The sequence below is a fragment of the Apteryx mantelli genome, chromosome 33 (genome assembly GCF_036417845.1).
Source record: "Apteryx mantelli isolate bAptMan1 chromosome 33, bAptMan1.hap1, whole genome shotgun sequence".
NCBI classification, from domain to species: Eukaryota; Metazoa; Chordata; class Aves; order Apterygiformes; family Apterygidae; genus Apteryx; species Apteryx mantelli.
In genome coordinates, this window is record NC_090010.1 from 2,699,019 (window position 1) to 2,722,313 (window position 23,295).

At 55.9% G+C, this 23,295-nt stretch overlaps 3 protein-coding genes across 11 annotated transcripts in view; 1 reads left to right on the plus strand and 2 right to left on the minus strand.

Moving 5' to 3' along the window:
• Positions 1 to 518: 518 nt before the first annotated feature.
• LOC106482155 (inhibin beta C chain-like) lies at positions 519 to 2,410 on the minus strand. Its single transcript, XM_013939678.2, has 2 exons — positions 2,116 to 2,410; positions 519 to 1,377 (listed from the first exon to the last, which is right to left on the minus strand). The coding sequence occupies exons 1-2, from the start codon at positions 2,408 to 2,410 to the stop codon at positions 617 to 619; spliced, it is 1,056 nt and encodes a 351-aa protein (XP_013795132.2). The 3' UTR covers positions 519 to 616.
• A 6,769-nt stretch (positions 2,411 to 9,179) lies between these two features.
• Positions 9,180 to 11,662, minus strand: LOC106482148 (inhibin subunit beta C). Its single transcript, XM_067314084.1, has 2 exons — positions 11,344 to 11,662; positions 9,180 to 9,922 (listed from the first exon to the last, which is right to left on the minus strand). The coding sequence occupies exons 1-2, from the start codon at positions 11,660 to 11,662 to the stop codon at positions 9,180 to 9,182; spliced, it is 1,062 nt and encodes a 353-aa protein (XP_067170185.1).
• Positions 11,663 to 13,061: 1,399 nt separating this feature from the next.
• Positions 13,062 to 23,295, plus strand: part of R3HDM2 (R3H domain containing 2) — a 64,949-nt gene continuing 54,715 nt past the window's right edge. For 6 of the 9 annotated variants that reach the window (XM_067314072.1, XM_067314082.1, XM_067314079.1 and 3 more), the window contains exons 1-2: positions 13,062 to 13,134; positions 16,903 to 17,181. The gene's annotated coding sequence lies outside the window, so the exon portion shown is untranslated. Of the gene's footprint in view, positions 13,135 to 13,801; positions 13,892 to 15,192; positions 15,275 to 16,902; positions 17,182 to 23,295 lie in introns of those variants that run through there. The other 3 variants (XM_067314073.1, XM_013939633.2, XM_067314074.1) reach the window with 3 other exon arrangements.

Consider the following 23,295-nt stretch of genomic DNA (forward strand, 5'->3'; position numbering starts at 1 on the left):
CTCCTCTCCACCCTCATCTTTCACATCTGGTATTTGTGCCTCACTCCATCCATCCCCCACAATAGCCCAAATTTGATGCAAGATTTGTTGCAGTGGGGGAGAAAAGCAGGACTGCTTTTTACCCTCCCCCCCCCACACACATTTTCCTGCTTGGAGGAAACAAACTTTTCCCCAAACCACTTGGCTCCCAAGGAGGCTGGGTCTCAAACTGCCATCAGACACCCTGAACATGAGCGAGGCAGGGCCCCCTCACCCTCCAAGCTCTGGTTCACGCCTGGAGGGGGATGCGTCCCCCAGAAGTATGGGGTCAGCTCCACACCCCAGGAATGCTGCCATCGGGGCAGAGATGTCCTGAGCCACCGACCACCCACAGCTCAGACCCAGGTGGTGCAACGTGGCCTTGCTCTGGCCCATGTGTTCCCACAGCCCCCTGCCCTGGGGTGCTCTCCGCAAAAAACACTGCTCCCTAAAATGAGACACCTCCCCCAAGCTTCTCAAATGGGCCCATCACACCACAGTCCAACTCCAGCCCAAGGGAGACACTTCCCCTGACCCCCAGTGCCCAGAGAGCCAGTCCTGGAGGAGGCAGGGGGGTCCCAACACGGCTCCCCCATCCCTAGCTACAGCCACAGGCATCAACGATCATGTCGGGGATGTCAGTCTTGACAATGTTGCTGTTGCGGTCGAAGTAGAGGACAGAGAGTGGCCGGCGCCGTGTGGGCACACAGCAAGAGTGCCCTGACGCTTGGATGTTGTTGGCTTTGACAAGGTTGAAAACAGCTGTATGGAAGGAAGAGGCCATCCCAGGGCTGCCCGCCACGTGCAGAGGGCACTGGCCCACACAGTAGTTTATCTGGTAGCCCTCGGGCTTAATGATCCAGTCGTTCCAGCCGATGTCACGGAAATCCACATAGTAGTCCTTGCGGCAGCAGAGGTTGGAGTTCTGGCTGCAACGGAGGCTGCGCTTGGCCACACGGTGTCCCGGCTCCCTCACCTTTGCCTCGGCCACAAGGAAAGGCTGGTGGGACCGGCTGGCATTGACCACAGCCACGCTATCACCCCTGTCCCCGAGGCTTTCCAGCTCCAACCGCAGGGTCCTGTGCTCTCCCCCAAAGAAGCTCTGCAGGGCAGGCATGAGGGAGAAGGCATGCCAGCCACTGCCCTTGGCACTCAGTCGCCTCTCGCTCAGCAGCGTGCGATTGCCCCTGGCTGAGTCGCCCTCCCCACCCGGAAGAAAGATGCTCAGGGTGAGGTTGGCTGCCAGGTCTCGGGGAACTCGGAGGTAGAGCCAGAGCTGGGCCTGCAGGATGTGAATGTCTTGGTCCTGCGTACGGCTGAACTGGAACTGCAGCCCCGTGCTGGAGGGAGACACGGGCTCTGAGGGGAGAGAGGGGTGAGGAGGCGAACGCTGCAGGAGGCTGTGCTGGCATCTGCACACAGGGGCCAATCCCCTCCAGTTGCTTCTCGGGACAGACCCACCAATTCCCCCCTTCCCTGGGACCCCCAGTCTGTCCCCGTGGGGTGGCTGCTCCCCCCTGCCTGGCAGAAGGGGCACCAAAGGGGGCAGGGGGCCCCTGCTCTCACCTGGCCTGTTCCCTGCTCTGCACAGGGTGGTGCTGGAGGGCACTTCCAGCCTCCTACAGAGCCAGTCCATGCAGCCCCCCATCCCACTATGAGGAGCCCTGAGCACCCCGGGTTGCCCCGTTCTTCAGGAAGGGAGGAGCAGCAGCAGCACTTAGGGTGTAGGAGCCTGATCAGCCAACACAGGAGCAACAGGGGGACCACATCCCCTTCCCCTGCGTCTGAGCCTGCTCCATCAGCCGCACAGGGAGGTCACTGGAGCGCAGCAGGTGCCCTAGCTAGTGATTTAATTACAGGCTGAACAGCCCCCTGCACCCTCATCCCACTGCAAGGGGGCAGATGGCCGGACTCCAGCACAAGCAGGACTGCAGCGCTCCTAAGTGAAGGCAGCGTGCATCCCTGGGGGTCCCCACCAGCCCAGGGGACCCTTCCCCACGGCTGCTCCCAGCCCGGCAGGAGCTCACAGAAAACTTCTGGCAGCCGGCATCGGCACCGCCCTGCCCGGCCCAGCAACGCGGGGTCCCCAGCACCCACCTGGCTCCGCGAAGCTGATGATCTCGTAGCCCCGTTCGTCGTCGTCGTCGTCGGGGCTGCGGCGGGCGCCGGCCGCCTGCAGCCGCCGCAGGGCGCGGGCCACGGCGGCGCGGGGCACGGCGTGGGCGAGCCGCGGCCGCTCGCGGAGCCGCAGCTTCTCCAGCAGCTGCCGCTTGGCCGCCTCCTCCAGCAGCCGCCGCTCCGCGCCCGCGGCGCACGACGGGCACCGCGGCTCCGCCGCCGCGCACAGCACCGCCGCCAGCAGCAGCCACGGGCCCGCGCTTCGCGCTGCCATCGGCACCGACGGGACGGACCGGGACGGCACCGGGAGTGGCGCGGCGCCTCCCGCCCGCTTTGGGCACCTGCGGCCGGGGGCGGGCCCGGCGCCCCCCCGCCATTGGCCGGCTCACCTGCCCGTCCCGTCCCGTCGGGCCGCGGCCGGGGCGGGGGATTACCGGGATTTGCCCCCCCGCGGCGGGGGCGGACGGCGGACGGCGCCCTGCCTTCTCAAGGGAAAGGGGCGCCGGGAGCACCGGGGCGCCGCCGCCCCGTGCGATGTCGTCGGCTCCCCGCGGGGGCCGGTGCTCTGCCTCCTGCCCCGTGCCGTGCCGCGCCGTGCCGTGCCGTGCCCGCGGGGGCTGCGCACGCGGGGTTTGCACACGAGTGGGCGCACGGGCGCTGCATGCCCGCGGCTCGCCCCGGCGTCCCGCGTAGGGGGTGCAGGGGGGTCCGGCTGGACACCCCCACTGCGCCCGTAGCCGAGCCGGGGGGAACGGGGTGCTGAACTCTTCTGTGGGCCCCCAAAACTGTGGGGAACGGGGCCTGGGGCAAATTCTGCCCAGGTGGGGGAGGACTGGTCCTGGAGCAGCCCAGGGGATGGAGCCTGGCCCACCTGCCTGCCATGAGCCTATGCACCTGCCCCGACGTGGGACCCTCACTGCCCCCCCAGCCTGTGAGCTGCTCCCCAGCCATCCCACCAGGGACAGTCCAATTTCTCGCTGATAGGGGACCCAGCAGGGCATCGGCAGGGAGCTGCTCCTAGAATGACCCCTGAAGCTCCCTGGGGACTGTTCACATCTCTGGGCTTTTGTCACCTCTTGCATGTGATGAGTTTGGGGATCTCGGCCTACCCCTTGGGACTGCCTGATCCAGCCCCACCTCAGGACAGAGCTGGGCATGGCCAGGAAAGGTGTGTACTGTGCACTCTCTTCTCCCCCAAATTAAGATGGGTGTTTGCCTATACTGAGGGCTCATCAAGAGGCAGTGTCACAGCAACCTGAAGAAGTTCTTCAAAGTCTTAGCCCCAGATACTGTGCTTACAGCAGGGCACAGCCTGAGCACAGAGCAGGGTGCCGTGGAAAACTCCCAAAGGTGGTGCAAAGTTGGGGCGAGGTGGGGACTTTGTTGGAGCGCTCTTGTGCCAGAGCAGGGACCACACAGCGTGCAGCGGGAGCCTGACACCCAGCTGGCCCGTGAGCCGTGTCCCATGCCCGTTGTGCCATGCGGCACCGACTTCAAGGTCTCGACCACACAGAGCCCCTGCCTGTGGTCAAGCAGAGGTGACAGGTAAACAGAGTGGGCTGTCTGGGAAAAAGCACCCACCGGGGATGATGCAACCATAGTGCAAGGGGCAAAGTCCTCAGCTGGCTGGGCCTGCTGGCAGCTCCCAGAATAGCCCAGGAATGTCAACAGGGAGGAAAGAGTGGGCACAGCCTGGCCTGGGAGCACAGCTCCCACGGGGCCTGTGAGCTCTGGCTGCAGGCAGCAAGTAGCCAGTGCTGCCTGTGCCCCAGCATGGCTGCGCAGGTGCTGCTTCCTCCCAGGCTCTGGCACAGGTGCAGTGGTGGTGCGCATGCTCATGCACCTGCATGCACAGGGACATTTTCACTCATGCTCACATGCAAAACACATGCGTGTCAACAACTAAGTCCCCCCCCCCATGCCTGGATGCACGTGTATGCCCGCAAATGTGCTTGTCTGTGTGTATGTGCGCTCTGCAGCATGCATGCACTCCCGCAGATTCTCGGTGGTATACATGCACCTGTATGCTCCCTCGCAAACAAATGCTTAGTCCCACACACACTCATTTGGACACATGCTCAGTTTGTGGACATGCTCTCACGCGCACCTCACACACATCCCCCTGTCTTTTATTCCATGTTCCCATGCCAGTGACCAGAGCATTTTATTCCTGGCTCTCTGGGCAGGTTAAATTCCCCATAAGGCAGGAGTGCTCCTGCCTTTACCCTGTGGAGGGGACCAGGCCCCTGTGTCTGATGCTCTTCCCACGTGCAGGAGGCTGGGGGAATCCTGAGCTGGCGTACAGACCAGTGCTGGCCCTGGTGCCAGACAGGTGGCAAGGAACCAGGGACCGTTAAAGGTTCTGTGTCAGTTCCACCTCCCAGCAACCACGCCACAGCTCCACGCACACGGGAAAGGGAAACTGAGGCACATCACCTTGCTGAACTCCTCCTGCCCTGCTAGCTCTGCAGAGTCGGGGCTGGGGCACAGCACGACAGAGGAGACAAAGGTTTGGGGCAAAGAGGGTGAATTACACTCTACCCGGCTCTCTTTTCCAGGTTGGGGAGCAGGGTCTCCCCAAAGGGATTAAACACCTGGGATCTGCCAGGACCCCTGAGGACTGGCCAGCACCACGCAGGTACCTCCATGAACCCCCATTTCACCTCCAGCTGAGTGAGAGCATCCGATCCACCTGCCCCCTGTGCCCCGACTGCCGGATCTAGGCCAGGGGTCAGTGGAGAGCTGTGAGCGGTTCTTGCACCCATTGCGTAACAGTGTTGTTGATTAAGCAGTTCCCAGAAAGCAAAGCCCAGGGACCAGCCTGACCAGAATACCCCCCAGGTCCCCCCCAGGCCCAGCACTCGCTGCACACATGGCTTTTGGGCCTCCGACCTTGTGTCCAGTGGGGCAGGGGCATCACCTGATGACCCGATCCAACAGCGCTGAAGGCCTGGGGTAAGTAGGGACCACGCAAAAACTCATGCACCAGCATCTGAACGCGGTGTCCGCTGGAGCGCTCGTTTCCACGCGGCTCTGCCTAGCAGCTGGGTACCGCTTCCAGGCAAGAAAGCACCCAAACCAGCCATGCCCCTCACCCAGGGCGCCGGCTACGCTCCGGAGGGGGCTTCCCCCCGCAGGCCCCTTTTCTCTGCAGCCGGCGCTGGGAGCCGCAAGCCGGAGGAGACGCCCGGGGCAGCGGCCAGCAGGGCCGGCGGCGCCGAGCACCGCAACCAGGCACCGCCGCGGGGCATCGACTCCGGCCCGGCCCCGACGGCGGCGCCTCTCGCGGCGCGCGGGCTCCACCCGGCGGCGCGGGGCCGCCCCGTGCGCGGCGGCGGCGGCTGCTCCGCGGCCACACCGGGAGCCCCCCGCGCCCCGCGGGCGCTGCGCTGATCCGCACCCGGGCGAACGGCGCCCCGCTCCGGCGGAGCCCCGGCCCGAGGGGCTGCCTGGAGCCTCCAAAGCCCGGAGGCTGCGGGATGGAAACTGCCCGCGAGACAGAAGATTAAAAATTAGCCCTTTTCAAGGCAACATCGGAGGCTTTCAGGAATTCCCACCCCTCCCTTGTGAGCCTGGCCTTGCCAAGAGACACCTGTGTCGCTGCTGGCACAACACGCTTGGACCTTTGCTTCGGGGTCTGTTGATACTGGCAAAGGTTCCTTCTAGGAGCCACCGGCAGCAGCTGCACATCCCTGTGCCGTCCCGGATCGGAGGCAGAGGGGCCAGAACCCTGCGAAGCCCCACATTCCCCTCTGCACCTGACCTGGCACAGCCCAAGGGCACAGAGCCCGTGACGGGTCGATGCTGTCTGCATGGCGTCTCCTGCCCCTGGCTTGGGCAATGGGGTGGCTGCGGAGCCTGGGCTTCCCCGCCACACTTATGCCCCCCAGGAGCAGCAGGGCAAGTGAGGCAACATCTCATGGCCTGGGCATAGCCGCCTGAGATCACCCCCTCCAAAGCCTGCTGGCTGAGCGGGGACCCCCAGGAGAAGCGTGGTGTCACGGCATAGGGAGAGGGGGCCCTGTAAGAGCCGTGGAGGGATGGTGCCCACCAGGAAACTGCACCAGGTTGCAGCACCCTGCTGCTCTCAGGGTTTCTAGCCTGCTCCCAGGAGAACCTGGCTTGGCACTCTTCATTCACACTCACACCAAGGCATCTTTAGCAGAGCAGGAAGCCTGGCCGACAGGGAGAGGACCGGGGTGGGGGGGGGCTGGCTGTGCCCGGCTTCCCAGGACTCTTGCCCCTAAGTGCCCAATCCCTCACCTGTGCCGTTCCCTGGGCCAGGCTGCTACTGCTTGATCCCCAGCTGTGGTGGTCCCTGCCCCTTTCTGCATGTGGGATGGGGGCTGTGGAATAGACCCCCATGTCCTGTTTCCTGCTGCCGGTGGACAAGCTGTGTACACAGAGAGCCCGTGGTGCGGGGCCCCGGGCCCTGCTGGTCTGGTGTACCCATTGCTTGAAGGCGCTTGAAGAAATATGTTTTCTGATGGTGGGCAAATCCCCGGGACAATGTGCCTTGCCCTGGTCCCAACCACCCGGGGAGAGGGAGGGGGCTCAGCAGCAGGGCTCCTCCTGGGGGCAGCTGCTTTTCTGGGCACCCTGAGCTGACCAGACCCTCACGTCCCCTGGGCTACATTCTGCCCGGTGGCGCTGGGGCTGGCTGCATGGCAGCCCAGGCAAGGGCAGACGGTAATGGGGAAAACTCGTAGGCGCGGGGAGGTCTGCACCGGGAGATGCTCCATCCCCAGCAGGCAGCCGTGTCCCCGCAGCCGGCCCCGCCATGTGCCGGGTTGTGCCCAGAGAGCACGCGTGCAGCTGGCGAAGAACAGAGCAGAGCTCAGGAAGCAGGTGCTGAGGGCACAGTTTCAGGCAGGGCACCCTCACCACGTGCCAGCAGCTCCTCCTGCCCCCCTCTTGGCCCCTTTCTGCCCCTGCCTGCTGCAGCCTAGAGAGCTTCACGCTGGCCCCAGGAAAGCTGTTTGTTGAATAAACACAGACAGTGAAAAGAGGCATTGGAAAAGGAAGGGGAAAAAAAAAAACCAAACCAAACACTAAACTCTCTTTGGGCTTGCGCAAGTGGCCTTGGGTCCCAGACAGTATTGATCCCCAAGTCTTCCACCCTGCCTGTGCAGCACCTGGGCCAGCGGGAACCCTTCGGGGTTGAGTTCTGCAGGTACCGGAGCCAGGAGGCCCCACTCCTGGCACGGCGGCTGCTGGGCCTGGTGGTGCGATGCTGGTCCCCCACCCTGGCAGGGCTCTGCGGGAGCGCCTGCTCCCCGACGCAGCACAGGTGAGTGCTGTCTGCTGCTCGTGGTGGCTCCATCCCTCTTCAAGGGGCTGCAGCTCCTCTGCAGCTATGTCACCCCCGTTCCTGCTCCACCCGGAGCTGCTCGCAGCCCCAACCACCCCCAGGAGCTCCCATCATCGGCTGCCCTCTCCCACTGCCAGCACCACTTACTGGTCTCTCGGTCCTTGCACAAGGGACACGTGTGAAGCAGAGGAGAAACCTGAACACAGGATTACATAATGGAGCTGATGTGTCAGAGCCGCCCTTTGTCCCCAGCTCTCACGGCACGGACACGTCGTGCTTTGCCAGGCTGGCAAGGGGCAGGGAAGGGGGCAGTTGCTCTGCTCCTGGCCCCAGGACAGAGACGTGCTGGCAGCTCCCCAGCAAGGGAGCTGCTGTGGGGTCGGGGGCAAAGGCAGGTGCCATGGGCACTGCGGCTTTGGTGGTCTCGCCTGGGAGTCACTGCCCACTTTAAAAGGAAGAGGAGTTGTTCGGTTTTGTCCTGAACTGGGACAAAAATGGCCACATACAGATGGTTTTGGTGGAATGGGAAAACTGGCCCAGCCAAGGAATGGTACCTTCCCCAGGAGGGATCGCAAACACCCCATGGCTGGGGTCTCCGTCCCACGCCCCGGTTCTCATCAAGACAAGCCAGGGGCTCTGCCTCCCTGGGGAAGACAGCGAAGGGGCAGAGTGTGACAGCAGTGTGGGGCTAGCCCGTTTGCAGCCTTCGGGGGCTGGTGGATGTCCAGCCCTGCCGACTGGGTTTTATACCAAGCTGTTGGCTAGAAGAGGACTGTGCATGGCAGAGCTGGGCACGGGGACAAACCTCCCTACATCTCCCCAATCCCCAAGCAACCCAGCCCGCGTCTCCTCCTGCACCATCCATATTCCCAGCTGCTTGTGCAAGCCCCAGGGACAGTCCCCCAAAAGGTTACCAGCCCAGGCTGAGTGAGGTGAGAGGGAAAATGGAGCGGGTCAGTTCTGTGCCATCTTGGGACTGTCTGTGCAAGGGCCTATCCAGCACCTTGCACTTTGGGGTTGGGGAAAGAACATGCTGGCTAACGCTAGGGCACACACATGTGCACACACGTATGCACACACTGAGTCTGGGACTCTTTTATTGAACAGCAGGGAGCTGGGATGCTTGGAGAGGGAGGCACTTCCCTATCATGGGGATCAATTCCCCCTTCCTCACTCTCTTCAACCTCAAGTCCAGTTGAGGAGTGGGGCCCTGTGGCTGGCTCTCTCCGCTCTGAGCTAGTCAGCCCCCAGCTTGTTCTCAGGTTCTCGTCTTCCCTGGCAGCCTGGCCCCACTGACCAGGGCTGGGACACGTTCCCTGAGGAGCACATGTTCATGTTGCAGCATCAAGGGCTGCACCACGGCCTTGGCCACGGGACCGGCACTGGGGAGGGCAGAGGTTGCTCTGAACCAGCTAGCTGTGTGGTTTTTGCAGAGTCCTGCAGGCAGAAGGGGCTAATTTCAAACAGGAGCAGCTCTTGGGCTGTGGTCTGGGAGCAGAGAGGAATCCCTGGGCAGATCTGAAGAGGGAAAAGAGCTGTGTAGGAGGTCAGGGAGGAGAGGACTTGCAGGTTCAGCATCACCCTGATGCTTCAGCCTTGGGAGGAGAAAACACCGTGGCAGGGTTCCCATCCTTCAGCAGCTCTCCAGGTCTCCCACTGCTGGAGAGGGGCTGGAGAGGAGGGGAGTCCTGCTCAGCACAGGTCCTGCCCTCCTGCCTCCTCAGGCAGCAGGTTAGGTACAGCCACAGGCATCGACGATCATGTCGGGGATGTCAGTCTTGACAATGTTGCTGTCCCTGTCATAGTAGAGCAGGGAGAGGGGGTGGCGTTGTGTGGGCACGCAGCAGGAGTCCACAGCAGCATCGGCGTTGTTGGCTTTGATGAGGTTGAGGACAGCCGTGTGGAAGGAGGCAGCGAGGCCAGGGATACCGGCCATATGGGGGGGGCAGAGCCCAGCACAGTAGTTCATGTGATATCCCTCTGGCTGGATGATCCAGTCCTCCCAGCCGATCTCCTTGAAGTCCACAAAGAATTCCTTGCGGCAGCACATCCGTGAGTCTCCACTACAGTCAATGCCACGCCGCTGGACGCGATGGGGTGTCCTGGCCCGGGCCTGGGCTGCCACAAATGGCCAGTGGGAATCGCTCTGGCCAGCCAGGAGGGGAGACCCCGAGTCCTCTGCCATCTCAAGCTCCACAGTGAGCCTCTGTCTCCCTTCGCTGAAAAGGCTCTGGAGAGCCTGTCCCACGTCCAGTGTGGCCCAGCCAGCCCTCTGCACCTCCAGCCACGTCTTGCTGACCATGGTCATGTTTGGCCCAGCCAGGTCAGGCTGCAATAGTTTCACAGTGACCTGGTGCGTCCCAGGGCCGGGGGATGCCCAGAAGAGGTACAGGCTGGCTTGCAGGATCTCAATGCTCCTGCCCAGCTCCTGGGCAAAGCGGAAATGCAGGCGAATTCTGCCAGGAGTGGAGAATCCTGCAAACAGAACGGGGAGCAGTGTCAGGAGCTGAGGGGGGGAGGACTCCCCCAGGCCGGGGGCTCAAGGGTTGGAGCGAACAGGAGGCATGTCCAAAACAGGGGAGCAGGACATAGGACGTAGGGGCCTGGAGGAGGCATTTGCCCCCTGCTTCCCTGCACTGCTGCGGCTTCTCCTTCTCGCTCCACTGTAAAGCAGCTGCCTCTGGGCCTCGTGCTTAACTCTAGCAACCAGCTCAGATCCACCTTCTCTGCCCTAATATCAGCCTGGTCAGGAAAGCTGCTGGAAGATTTTGGGGCAGGTTATCTGGCTGCGCAAACCAGCCCTGGATTTAAGGCAGTCACGCTGATTTACACCACCAGGACCCCCTCTGCTTTCCATGGCTGAAACCACCGCGTGACACTGCTCCAGCACGTCCCACCCCAGCCTCGGCTGTGTTTTGGGGCAGGCAGGGTCACCTCTCCTCCTCACAAAGGAAGGGGTCGCTTGTGACCGAGAGAGCAGCGCTGGGCCCCGTGGCACAGCTCAGTATTTGGGCACACAGACCTCTTCCTCTGCGGTCTGGCACAGCGCAGCGGGGCGAGAGGGTGGGCTCAGCCCCACGGGTCCTGCCTGCTCCTCTGTTTCCAGCAGACGCTCCGCTGAGCCAGGAGACAACTCCCCATTGTCCTCGTGCGCGGGAACACAATGTGCTGCAGAGCGGCATTGTTCCCGGAGGTCTTCAAGGACACAGCAAGCCCTCCCCGTCCCCCAGCAGCCTTGCAAACCGCGCAAGGGCCTGCGAGGGGGGTGTGTGCCCCCCCGCACCTCACCAAGCAGCGGTCTGGGCAGGGCAAGCGGCAGCGCAGAAGGATGCACTGCGGGGCAGAGCGGCTGTTCGGCTTCTTTCTGAAGAGAGCTGGGAGAAGTGGGGGCATCAGGACCCTGTTTTTCCAGTGATACGTGTAAGGACCCTTTAGCATGTTTTGAGAAGCCCTCTCCTCCCAGGAACACAGCTGGTTCGGGGGTGGAAAGTGGCCGCTCACCATTTTGGGTAGGAAGTGGGGACACATCCCAGCTCCAGGGAGCAAGTGGGCTTTGGGGCCACAATTTCACAGACTGCAAGCTGAATCCGGGCTTAAAATCATGGTTAGACCAACATGGACACCTGACCCATCCCTCTAGCGTGAGTAGGGAGAATCCAACAAAAATACACTCACATAACATGGCAGCTCACTGTTGCTCCTGCGCCCAACCCTGTGCCACCATGGGTCCCCTGCAACGTAAATGAGATTCTCACCCCCGGTTGCAGGGGGTGGCTGGTTGGGGGAACCTCTCGTGCCCCCCCCCCCCCCGGCAAGACCCTCCTGGCCACCATGCCCCCTCCTGGCCGGGGACCGTCCCATGCTGCTGTGCCCGCGGGCCCATGATCTGCACAGACCTGACTCGGCAAAGCTCAGGATCTCGTACCGCTGGGCGCCGGTGCCGTGGGGCATTCCCGGGGGGGCGGCGTGCTCCGGGCGCCGGGCGTGTATTCTGCGCAGCGCTGTCAGCAGGGCCCCCCGGGACATGGGCTGAGCGATGCTGGGCCTCTCCTGCAAGTGGAGCTTGGCGAGGATGTTCTGCTTCGCCAGGGCAAGGAGGGCGTCCCGCTGCACGCCAGGGGCCAGGGCCGCCGGGCCACAGGTTGGGCACCAAGCGTCTCCGGGCGCCACCGTCCTCAGGAGGCTCAGGAGCAGGAGAGCCGTGGCGGCTGTCATTTCCCCGCGCAGGCAGGCAGGGGCTCGGGGGTCCCAGCGAGCGGATTTGCTTGAACTGGCTGATAAGCCAAAGTCAAGCCGGGACAGCGCAGCTGGAGCTGGAAGAGCAGCGAGCCACGGTGGGCTGGCAGCGCGGCGCGGAGCAGGGAGCAGAGAGCGCAGAAGGGCTTGTTTTCCCCCTGCGACCACAAATATTGGCTGATCCCAGGCGAGATAAGCATCCCGTGACGCCGCGGGAGCCTTTTCTGCGCAGGGAGCAGCCATGGCACAGCGCTCCCCCAGGTTAAGGTAGACCCAGGCGGCCGGCCAAGGGCCACCAAGGGCCGGCATCGGGGGCTCCGCACCGATCAGCGAGCAGTCGCTGCTTCGGGTCTCGTGTAGGTGCCCCGAGGCGTCACTGGGGAGGTGCTGCACGGACGGAGGCCTGTGCTGAGCGCCCCAGCCCCAGCCAGGCTGAGGTTCTGCCAGGGCCGGGCCGGGGCCACCCACCCTGTCACAGGGGGCACCCCGGGTAGATGGGGGGTCCTGAAGGTGCCGTGTGGGGACCCCTGGCAGACTGGGGGTCCTGAAGGTGTTGTGCAGGTGCCCAGAAGATGGTGCTTGGGGTGTCACAGGGAGGCACCCGGGATGCAGGGCCCCCAATGTGTTGTGTGGGGACCCCCAGGAGATGGGGGCTCCCCGGGGCAACGTGGACCCCCAGGAGCCGTGGGGGGGGGGGGTCTCCCAAGTGTCACTTGGGAACCTCTAGGAGGGGGGAGTCCCCAGGGCAGCATGTGGTGACCCCCAGGAGACACAGGGCCCTGATATGCCATGTGGGGATCCCCAGGAGTCAGGGGGGCCATTGGTGTGTCGCATGGGGCCCCCCAGCATTCACGGGGTCCCTCGGCGTCGCGCCGGCCGCCACCAGGGCGCGAACCCGCGAGGCGAGAACCGCCCGCAGCCGCGGCCCGCCTCCCCTTTAAGAGAGGCTGCTCGGCGGACGCCGCGGCTCCCCTCCCCTGCCCTCCCCTTTAAGGAGGCACCCGCGGGCTGACTCCGCCTCCCGGGCGCGGGCGGCTTCTCGCTTCGCCGCGGTGCCCTCCGCGCCGCCAGGGGGAGCTGCCGCCCCCTCCCCCTCCTCCCCTGGCGGGAGGCGCCCCGCCGTAGCCGCGTCTGGCGGGTTGCCCATGGCAACGGGCGGCAAGGCGGGAGGGGAGCGCGGTGGGCGCGGCGAGCTGACGCAGCGCGCACCGAGCGGTGACGCAGCGCGCACGCCCGCTGGGGGAGGGGCCCGCAGCTTCTTTCCCCCCCTTTTTTTTTTTCTGTTTCTTTTTTTTTTTCCCCCCATTTTCTCCTTTTTTCGGTTTCCTCCTCCCCCTCCTCCCCCCCTCCCCGCCCCTTCCCCCGCCGCCCCCGCCCCGGCCGGCCCCGTGCTGGCCCCGGCCCTGCCCGGCCCGCGGTGGCGGCGGCCCCGCGGCGAAGGGCCCGGCACGGTAAGTGCGCGCCGCCGCGGGGGCTCGGGCGGGGCCGGGGCCAGCGGGGCCGCGCCGGAACTGGGACCGGGACCGGGGAGCCTCGTGGTGGGGCCGCCCCGCCCGGCCCCGCCTGCCCGCCCGCTGCAGCCGCCTCCCCGGGGCTCCGGCCGTCGCGCTCAGCGGGGTTCCGGCCCGGCCCGGCGGCGGCGGCGGCCCCGGACGGTCGGCGCGGAGCCGGGTGCCGCTGCTGCCGTCTCCCCCGGGAGCTGTCGGGAGTGGCTCGCCGCGGTGCCGGCGGAGCTGGGGGGCCCGCGGCGGCGGGCGCCGTTCCCAGCGTGCAGGAGGCTGAGGGCCGAGCGGAGCAACGGGCGGGAGCGGAGACCTCGGGCCGAGCATGGCCGGGCTCCCTCGGGGCTGGGCATAACGAGGCTTTCGGTTCCCTCGCAGAGAAGGGCTTTGCTTTGAAACCCGTCTGACTTCCTGGGCCGTGTTCTGTGTGGAAAAGGGAGTGAAGGCGTTGGAGAGTTATTATCCTCTGCCTTGGTCAGGATGCTTTCAGGAGGGATTTTGGCGGCTCCCTGACAGAGCCCACTAGCGGGATAGACTGCCCGGAAAAGGCGTTTTGTTGCTTGTTGCTCTATGTGCTCTGCCCTGTGACAGATTTAAATCTTCACTGTGCTTTTTAGGGTAACTGTTGATATTTGGGTTCTCTGCCTAAGTATCAAAGTTGCCTCTGACTGCTGCCAGTGCTGTAGTCTGGCAGCAAGTTTCACAGGTAAGTTGATTTTATTTCAAGTCTTCCTTTTGATCTGTGGGAAATGGCCTTTACAGTCTATCAGAGGTGTCCTCTTGAGCTCCTGATGCAATATGAGCATAAGAGCACCTGGTGGACTAGTACCTCTCTTCCCTCACCCGTTTTCTGAACTTTTTCTAGTCCCTTTCCTTATTTCCTTTAGAATTTGGTCTAGAGAGTCTCCTTCACTGATGGCAGCCTTTTCTGTTTCTGACTTTCTCTTTGTTTTGAGATAGGCAACAAAGTTGAGCCCAAGCCTGCACTACTGCACTGGCCTCTGTGGTTTTATAAGGGGCTTGACAAATCCCCATCTTTCAGAAACTGCTTATATGGGGGTGGTTGCCTTTCAAAAGAGCATCGTAGATCTGAGGTAATGATGTGCAAAGATTGTGCCAGTTCCTTAAATGGTGGGCAGGGCTCTAGCCAGTTCACGACTGGTTTATTGAAGGCGATTTGCGCATCCTGCTGGAATTCTGCTGCCTCTTTAATTTCTCCAATTGATTGTTCCTTAGTGAGCAGCTACTGCAGCTCTCCATTAAGCCATGGAGAATCTGAACTTGTCGGTAAAGTCCTTCTTTGCCTCTCTTGTCTCTAAAGTCTCTACTTGCTCCTGCTACAGCTATGACCTTTTGAGTTCATCTTATTTGTCCTGCACAGGGTTTGCTGTAAGATTCCTCTTGTTTCATTCTGGCCCATGACATGCCCTTTTCCGTTGTATCTTCACCTGTTTCCCACACAGCCTCAGGTTGAGCGTTTGTTGTTGTAATTATGCTACATGTTGGTGAGCCTGGCTGATGTGTACTGCAGTTAGCTTATCTACCCAAAGCAATGAAGATGCAGTGGTCAGGACATCAGGGCTGGCTATACAGACCCATTCTGGACCTTGTTTTGAGTTTTAATTTGAACATAAGGTTTATGTTCTTGTTCTTTTCAGCCCTTAAGCAGCACTACACCCAGTAGTCCCCTACATTGTGAAGTGTTCTTTGTGAGACATTCCCTTGCCCCCAAAACAGTAATACAAAAAAAATTGTGGGAAGGAGTCACTGGAATTTTTGCTGTTCATTCCTGAACACTTTGACTTGTGACCTCTTGGGGCATTTAAAATCCCCCACCCAGAAATTTCCAGTTTTGTATCTCAGACAAAAAGTGACATGGGTAATAACCTAACCCCCTGCCCTCCCTGTTTTGCCCCCAAATCTGTCTGCTGTGGTTTCACATAGCATAATTGTGCCCCAAAACAGGTGTTAGATTTTCAGAGGGGTGAAGTGATTCCTGTCCCTGGGAGCTGATGTACCAGCTTGCAGACACTACCAGGTGTCCTGCCCAGAGCATCTCTGTCTGTGCTGAATGACCTATTGCTTGCAGGTATCTGCTTAACATAGTGACTGATCAGCTCAGAAATGTATTAGCTTTTCTCCAGAGCACTTCAAGCTGAACCCAGCTTGCTTCTGCCCTGCCTGCTATCTGTATACTTTCTGTATTTTCTGTATTTTGTGAGGCTTCAGTCTTTGCTTCAGTATTCACGAAAGGTGTCTGGAAAACCAAGGTGTCTGTCTGGCCATTTATGATGATAATGCAGCTAGCTGTCTCTTAGTAGTGGGGATGGTAAGGGAATGAGGTTCACTGTCAGGCAAGCTTCTGGCAGAAGCTGGTGAGAGCTTCCAGCTCTCCAGAACAACCTTTATTTTCCTTAGAGCTCAAGGATGCCACTGTAATTGTGAATAGAAAGAAACCTTGATTTTAAGATGGCTTCTACTGCTTTTACAGCCTCTGTTCATGCAGAGTGGTCCATGAGAATCTGGTGTTAATGCATGTATTGCTGAGTAGGTGCAGATTACTGGTTGTCTTCATTTTGGAGCAAAGTCAAAGTGTAAAAAGTGGAAGAAACTCAAAGAGTTGGGAAGGAGAAGTGCTGGAAAGAAGAATTAGTTAAGGGGAAATACCTTCTTGGGGAACTGGAAGTGTTGTCATGCTTTGATGCCTGTTTATCACCAAACAAAGGATAGGCTGAAGAATTGTATTCCAAGGGAAGGGGGTGGGAAGTGCCTTGGCAGAACTTTGTGGCTACTTCTTCAAGACCCATGGAACAGCAGAGGTGTCCTTACCTGCCAACCCGTTAAGAAAACGGGTGTAACAAAGAATGGATATTGTGATGGAGAGCAGGATGTAAGCCACAGATATTACAAATCATTGGTGTGCACAAGGTTTGTTCTCCTCCATCTCCCTGGGGAGCAATGGGAGTATGTTGTAGGACCTGGTCCACCTCCCAGAAAGTAGGCAAACACATGCCTGTGTACAAATCAAAACACAGTGTCATTGCTAATTTTAAGTCTCTGTTTCAGTGCTCCTTTTGCTGCTGACAACATGCAAAGAAATTTCACCCATGGCTGGTCTCAGTTCAGTTTTCTGTCACTGGCACTTGCTGAGAATCTTGTCTCATCTCTTGCCTTGACCTGTTCTCCAACTGCCTTTGAGAACTGGGACCTGGTTCCCCTCTGTCACTCTGAATAGCTCCGATTCCTTATGCTCCATTCACTTTCATTTCTGTCCTGTGTGCCACCTACAGCACATTAAGTCTGATTGACATAACCTCTGTGCCCTTCTCCTTGAATTCATGCTGGAAACTTTGTATTAAATCATACCAGGGATACTCAAAGTAATCTTCCTTCTTGAGTGAATGGCAATTCAGTAGTTTGTAGGTGATTTGCTGAAATCCTTTGTTCAACAGATGTTCTCTTAGGGTCTCGCTTCTCCATCCATTGCTCTTTGTATTTTCAATGAGCTGTTAAATATATATTGCTAAAGATTTTCCCCTCTTCATTCCTGTTTCATTTGAAAGCAAGGACAAATTCCTTCTACTTAGGAAACTTTAGAAGCTTATTCCAGTATATGTGCGTGTATATATTTACAATTATAAGATTTTTTTTTTAATGGAACAATCTAGATGATGAGGAAAGATGTTAGACTGATTTTCTTTTTCTCTGTCCACCAAGCTGGCACAGTGTGATGTTTGATGGCAGCTTCACTGGATAGTAAACCATTACTCCAGACTCCAGGGATTGCACAAGTGAGGATGGATCAGACTCTCAACAGGTTGCTTGCAATGGTGATGCTTTACTGGAGACAGCCACCTGGCTTTTGAGGAGCTGGATTAAGACTCCCAACTCAACTCATGCCAGTTGTGAAGGAGCAACATCACTTGGATATGGTCCGTTCTCTGATCTCTCCCCTTGCTCAGGAGTGGGGACTGACTGGGGACTGGTGCCCTAGAGGTGAGTAGGATGTGGAGCCAATTGACCCCTTAGTTATCAGGTGTTGCAATTTTTGCTCAGTGCTTCCTGACAAACAGTTTGAGCTACTTTACAGCATGAACAAGACAAAACCTGGAGTGATATGACAATATCAGGCAACAGTTCGTGGCACTATTTTCCCCTCTGTCTGAGTCTTAATATCTTTGTTTGCTCAGATCTTCCTAGGATCAAAGCTGAGAAGTTCTTTTGTGGTGTTAACAGTAGCTATCGCAGGATTGCTCTCTGTTCAGACACACGCGTTGCTAGTTAGTCAAGTGCTGCTTTGAGCTGCAGCCATCTGACCTGTGAGGGTCAAGACTCTAGGCTGGCAGTCCATTCAGCAGAGTGGAATTAAAGGAACTAGTTGCCTTAGATTTCTTATTGTCGTGTATCCTCATTGTTTGCTGCTGTTCTGGGACAATATCTGCAGTCTCCCAGGATACCAATTGTTGAGCTGGAGGAAGAAGATTCTTCTAAACTCTTGCTGTCTGACTTGCCAGAACATAGTGCATCATGCAACAAGACTGTGGCCTCTTAGATCCTGTGAGCTCCAACATTTGAATTTGTTATATACTTGTGATTGCCTCTTGCTGGGATGCCAAAGGAAGCTGGTCTGTCCACATATTCATTTGGTGGTGCTTCCTGGGGTCCCAGACACAACTGGAGTTGCCTAGGCACTTTATGCAAGTTCTTGCATTAAACTGGCTGTGTTTTTCCAGGTCCAGCATTAGTTTGGGCCTCTCTTGGCAGCCTGCTGCATGGTGTGCAAAAACTGTTCTATGCTGGCATTTGAAGTTAATCCCTTATTGGGGCAAATTAAGTATCTCTTTGTCTTTCTAAACAGTTGCTCCAGGCTCCCTACAGACACGCTGCTAGGTGAATATTTTAGAATTGGTTATGCTGGGCTCAAACTTTTGAGGTTTTCTTTGTGACTGAGAGCAGTCCCAGGGTGTTAGACTGCACTGCTCTGCATCACATCTAACTAGTAATGTGATGTTTGCTCGTTTAAACAGCACAATGCTGCATATGGTTGTTTTGGCTTGTGTGACGAGTATGAGCTAAACCCAGGAAACAAGGTTTAGAGGAATGTATCGTACATGCCCAAAACTGCATTGACTTAACTAATATCAGGTGCTATGTCATCCCTGGAGTTAAACTGCTGCAACTTTGCATGTCTTGTTTTATTTAAATAAAAGCTGAGTCCTGTGAGTAAACCAGCACCTTCTACGGTAACATGGGTGTATATAGGAAGCAAGGTAAGTCCTAGAGAACTTACCCAGACTACATGCAGCCACTTTCTTTGTGGCTGGGAAACTGTCCCACACGGACTTGAGACTCTGCCACTGCTTGGAGCAGTCAGTGCTGGGAGAAGGGGCAGAAGCATGGCTCAGTTCCAGAGAAAATAAAGAAACATTTGTTGCTCTTGCCTGCCACCATTGTAGTTTTCGCATGTTGTTTGTAACAGGCCTTGAGAAAGGCCTAGGAGGAGTAGAGGGGCCCAGTCAACTGAAATAGCCAGGAAGGAAAGAGCTACACTGACAGCAAGAAGCAGGCTGTGGACAAAGCAGACTTGCTTGGTCAGGGCTGGCCTGTGGAGCAGAGCAGTGGGGAATGTCCGTGCCACGTCCTTTCTTCCAGCCATGCTGCAGTGCCTCTGTTCTGCCTGTGATATCCTACCCCCTTGCCAGAGCACAGATGCATCAAGTAAGTTCCCCTTACAGTAGTGATGCCATTTGTGTTGCTAGATTTAAGATTGTGTCAGTGCTTCCATTTTTCACCCCTGTTTTCAGCGGGAAGGTTTATGAATAAGCCATTTAAGGAAATAAATAAATAAATAAAAAAAAAATCTGTCTGTTGGACTGGTCCTAGGCTCAGCTTCAGTTCAGTGCTTGAGCTTTTTTGTTGTTTTCTTCCCTCCCCTGCCATTACTTGTAAGTGCAATGTATGAAGTAACTGCATTGACCAAAAGCTTGCTCTGATTACAGTGGAATCAGGATTTCACCCAATGTCTCCAAGTTTTGATTTATCTGTTTTAACTTCCATTTCTTGTCTTCCTCTGTTTGTTAGATGCTGGCAGATAAAGAAAAGAATCGGTGTAGTGGAGAAATGTAAGCTAAAAGTCATTTTGGCATTGCATAATTCCTGCCTAGGGTCAGGTGGGGGGAGCCAAGGGTGCTTTCATGCAAAAATGGGCAGACTTGTGTGAAGAGGGCATGTATGTAATCCTGGCAAAGATGTTTGCTAGTATGTGTGTACATGTGCAGTGTACTTCATCTCATTATCTTGTTTAATAGTGAATTTCAACTAGATCAATACTTACTTTAAGAACATGATTTTTTTTTTTCAACTAGGAGGGAACTGCTGAAAAGGGAGGAATTTTAATCTTTTCAAGGCAGGCTTACAGAAGGTGTTCTGGAGATGTACTCAGTTTCTAATGTGTTTTTTATATCCATTTAGTTAAAGGCCAGTCATTCCTATTTCCATTTTAACTGAGGGTATTGCTGTTCAGCTGAAGGCATTTAGGAACAGGTTGCACTAAACATGGCTTGCATCCATTCGGTTAAAGACTTGTCAGGAGAAAAATGTTGTGCTAGTTTTACATAAATTCCATTATTTAAACTGTTGTAATCAGTCTAGAGTTTTGTGGATCTCTCCTTTCACTCTTTGTGCAGCACTTTTGGTTTAGTCAACCCGTCTCCTTTATGGAGCCCAGGTATAAATTTTAAGTAGCAGCAGCGACAGCCAGAGGCTATTGCTTCTCCATCAAGGCTGCCAGCCTGAACTTGTTTCTTTATTTTAGAATCAAAGAATAATTTAGGTTGGCAGAGACCTCTGGAGGTGTCTTGTCCAATCCTCTGCTCAAAGCCTGGCTAACTTTAAAGTTAGGTCTGGTTGCTTGGGGCCTTGTCCCGTTCTGAATATCTCCCAGGATGGAGGATCCACCACTTCTCCGAGCACCTGTTTCAGTGCTTAGCCACTCTTACTGTGGAAGTTTTTTTTCCTTATGTCTAGTCAAACTTCACTGGCTGCAATTTGACCACTGTTTGTTGTCCTTTCGCTGTGCATGTCTAAGAAGTCTGGCCCTGTCTTCTCAGTGATTCTCCCCTTTGTTGGGTAGTTGAAGACAGCAGTTAGGTTCTCCCCTTAGTCTTTTCTCCAGGCTGAACAAACCCAGCTTCCTCAGCCTCTCCTAATACATACTCAAAGTGTCTGACTATCTTAGAAGCTCAACTCTCTCCAGTCTGTCAGGTTATAACTTTGACATCAAATCTCACTGAGCACCTTCATAAACTAACTTGCTCAGGTGCTGATACTGTGTTGCATGGTGCAAATATCAGCACAACAGGGATTGTGATTTGATTTCTCAGATATTGACTGACTGAGCTCCAAGTTGCAATCACCTTGTTGATAGCCCCGTGCACCACATAAGAATCCATGCATCTAGTCATGCAGTTTAAATCCACTCTGTTTTGTGCCTGGAGTCTAGGTTTCTGAATCATTCTCAGCACTGACCAGACCTTAGATTGCTTTAGTTTTATTGGTACAAAACTGTAAAGCCAGCTTCTCATTCTTATGCAACTGTTCCCCCTTCTTTCCTCTCTCTCCTTCCATTCCTTAGCCAAGTAACACTTGTTACAGTTGTGTTCTCCAGGGTATCAAGAAGCGTTTTTTGAGCATGTGGTCCTGGTCTGTTCTCACTGCTGTCCCTTGCACAGAGAAGATAAACAGATGAGACTGGTGAAAGCGTTGCATGCAGGGATTTGGAGGTCAAGGTCCTTAAGTTTCATTTTCAAACTCTCAGCCTTTACAAACGTCACTGGGTGCTATCAGAAGACAGTGGGAATTTCCTCTAGTATTTTATGAACATCTGATAAATAGGCAGATGCATATCAAATCTTTCAGAATAGATTTTGGAACCGTCTCTTCCCCCCGCCTCAATCTCTCCTCAAGTGCAGCTGGTTTTGGTGTCTCTCAGCAAGCTGCTATTTTCTCAGTACTTCAGAGCAGGAAGTCCAATGTAATGGTGCAGTGAGAGGCAGGAAATGCAACTTGGCACCTGAATGCTGAAGACTTTGCAAAGGGCTGTTATTTGGCTAAAGATAAATTCTTAATAAAATGATCTTGTTAATATTCTGTGCCACTGGTACTTCCTATGCATGCCTGTGCTGAATTGCATTTCCTGCCCTAAATTCTTCACAAACATACTTTTGTAGCTGATCCAAAGGCCCCAGCAGAGATCGAAACCCTTTATGCTTCATGTTTTACATGTGTATAGTAGAAAACAGCCTTGTGCTTCAAAGAACATACACTGTACACAGACAAGGCTGAGGAGAAAATGGAGGAAAGGATTCATTATTCATGGAGTCTAGCTGTTTCTGTTTGCCTCCAGATTCACACAGGAAGTCGTGGAAGTTAGGATTTGAATGTAAATTGCTGGGTACCGACACAGGGCTTCAACAGTCCTCACTGTGATTAGATTGCCAAAGTTGGTTTCTTAGTATGTAATTAAGCTTAGGTCTACTTGAGAAATGCATATGTTCTCTTTCAGTGCTCTGCCTCTTCCTGTACATGCAGGGATTGGTGTTGTCTTTTCTGGAGCTCATAATGCCGTGAGCATCAGCAAAATGAAACGCTTTTCTTTGGAGTTTCATCCTTCTTCCAGCTATGCCTTCCTGCTTTGAATATGAGAGTTCTTTCACCTGGTCTAGAATCCTAGCAATAAGATCTTGTTGCACAGTTCTGAGCATAGTTTGACTTGTTTACTTTCTACCATCAACATAAAACTGTGCATCTGCCAGGTTTGCTGGAAGGACCGATTTATGCGAGGGCGTGAGGAGGAGTCTTTGGGAGAGGTACCACCTCTCAGACCATTTGAGCCTCTGTGTGGAAATGGGGCATTCTAGGGGCCTCTTTGCAAATCCAAAATTGTCAGTCCTCTTGTAAGTTTTGGCCTTGTTGGTTTGAACTAGACATCCATATGTGTCTGTGTAGCTATCTCTGTGAGAGCAAACTTCTGTGCTCTCCCTTTGGTGCAGGCTTTGATATCTTCTATTGGTAATAAAAGAAGAGTAAAATATGAATGGATGCAGTATCACTGAATGTCACTGCCTGTGTTCAAGTACCACATGCTTCCAGGATCAGTCAATGGAAGGGCAGCATTTACTAACTGTCCTTGGCTTTTCATTCATTTTAGGCTGATTTCTTTCGTGTTGCTAATTCATAAGGTGCATTTTGCCAGTGAGAGCAGAGAATTCCTCACTCAAATTAATCTTTAGCTTTGAATGAACAGTGTCTTTAATAAAATACTTCATCTGTGCTGAACTTCCATAGTGTTTCTTTGCTGGGAGAACTGAGTTCTTGAGCCAGAACAGTTCTACCAAAAGCAGGGTCACTTTTGCTGCGCAGGTGGTGGCCTGTTCAGTGCTGATGAGCCTGATTTGGTGCTTGTTGAAATAATGACAAAACACTTGCCACGACAGTGGCGTCAGGACTTAGTCTGTCCTTAAGCCCCTGTGTGTCTTTTTGCTTGTTGACATAGCCCTGGCAGAGAAGCTTAATCTAAGGAGGAAATAAGCCCTGTAAGCCTACTGAGTTCAACATTTACCTTGGTCTGAATCTTTCTTCTTTAATGTCCTTTGGAAATGTCTACAGCTGCAGCTGGTGGTGTATGTTAAAGACTTGAAGACAGAAAAATAAGTGGCAATGCTGATTAATGCTGCTAGGTCTGTGGCAAGGGAAGGGGGCACTTTAGCTGATGCTATGCTTGCATCTTTTTAACTGTGGCTAAATCATCAGCCGTCTTAAACAGATAGAATAGTTAGCTTTGTTTTCTAATGCTGCTTCCAGCTTGGGTAAGTACTAGTTTTTAATAATAACCTATTGACCTTCTCCTGGTTTATTTCATCTGAGGATCTCAAAATTCTTTAGGAACAACAGTTGCCCTGGGAGATGAGGTATCAGTAACACTTTGGTACTGTTAGGGAGCTTGTAGCATGTAGCAGGGAAGTGACTGGGCTTAAGAAAAGTTCAGAGTCCTGACCTTCAGTCACCTCCTCTGCCTGAATGAACTGTTATCAAAACTTCCTCTTCCTGGTG

Bases quoted from the DNA above. Each gene is read 5' to 3' on its own strand.
- LOC106482155 (XM_013939678.2), bottom strand. From the start codon at position 2,410: ATGGCAGCGCGAAGCGCGGGCCCGTGGCTGCTGCTGGCGGCGGTGCTG. The intron at 1,378-2,115 runs GTGGGTGCTGGG...CTCTCCCCTCAG, and splicing joins CATCAGCTTCGCGGAGCCAG to AGCCCGTGTCTCCCTCCAGC.
- LOC106482148 (XM_067314084.1), bottom strand. From the start codon at position 11,662: ATGACAGCCGCCACGGCTCTCCTGCTCCTGAGCCTCCTGAGGACGGTG. The intron at 9,923-11,343 runs GTCTGTGCAGAT...TTCTGTTTGCAG, and splicing joins CCTGAGCTTTGCCGAGTCAG to GATTCTCCACTCCTGGCAGA.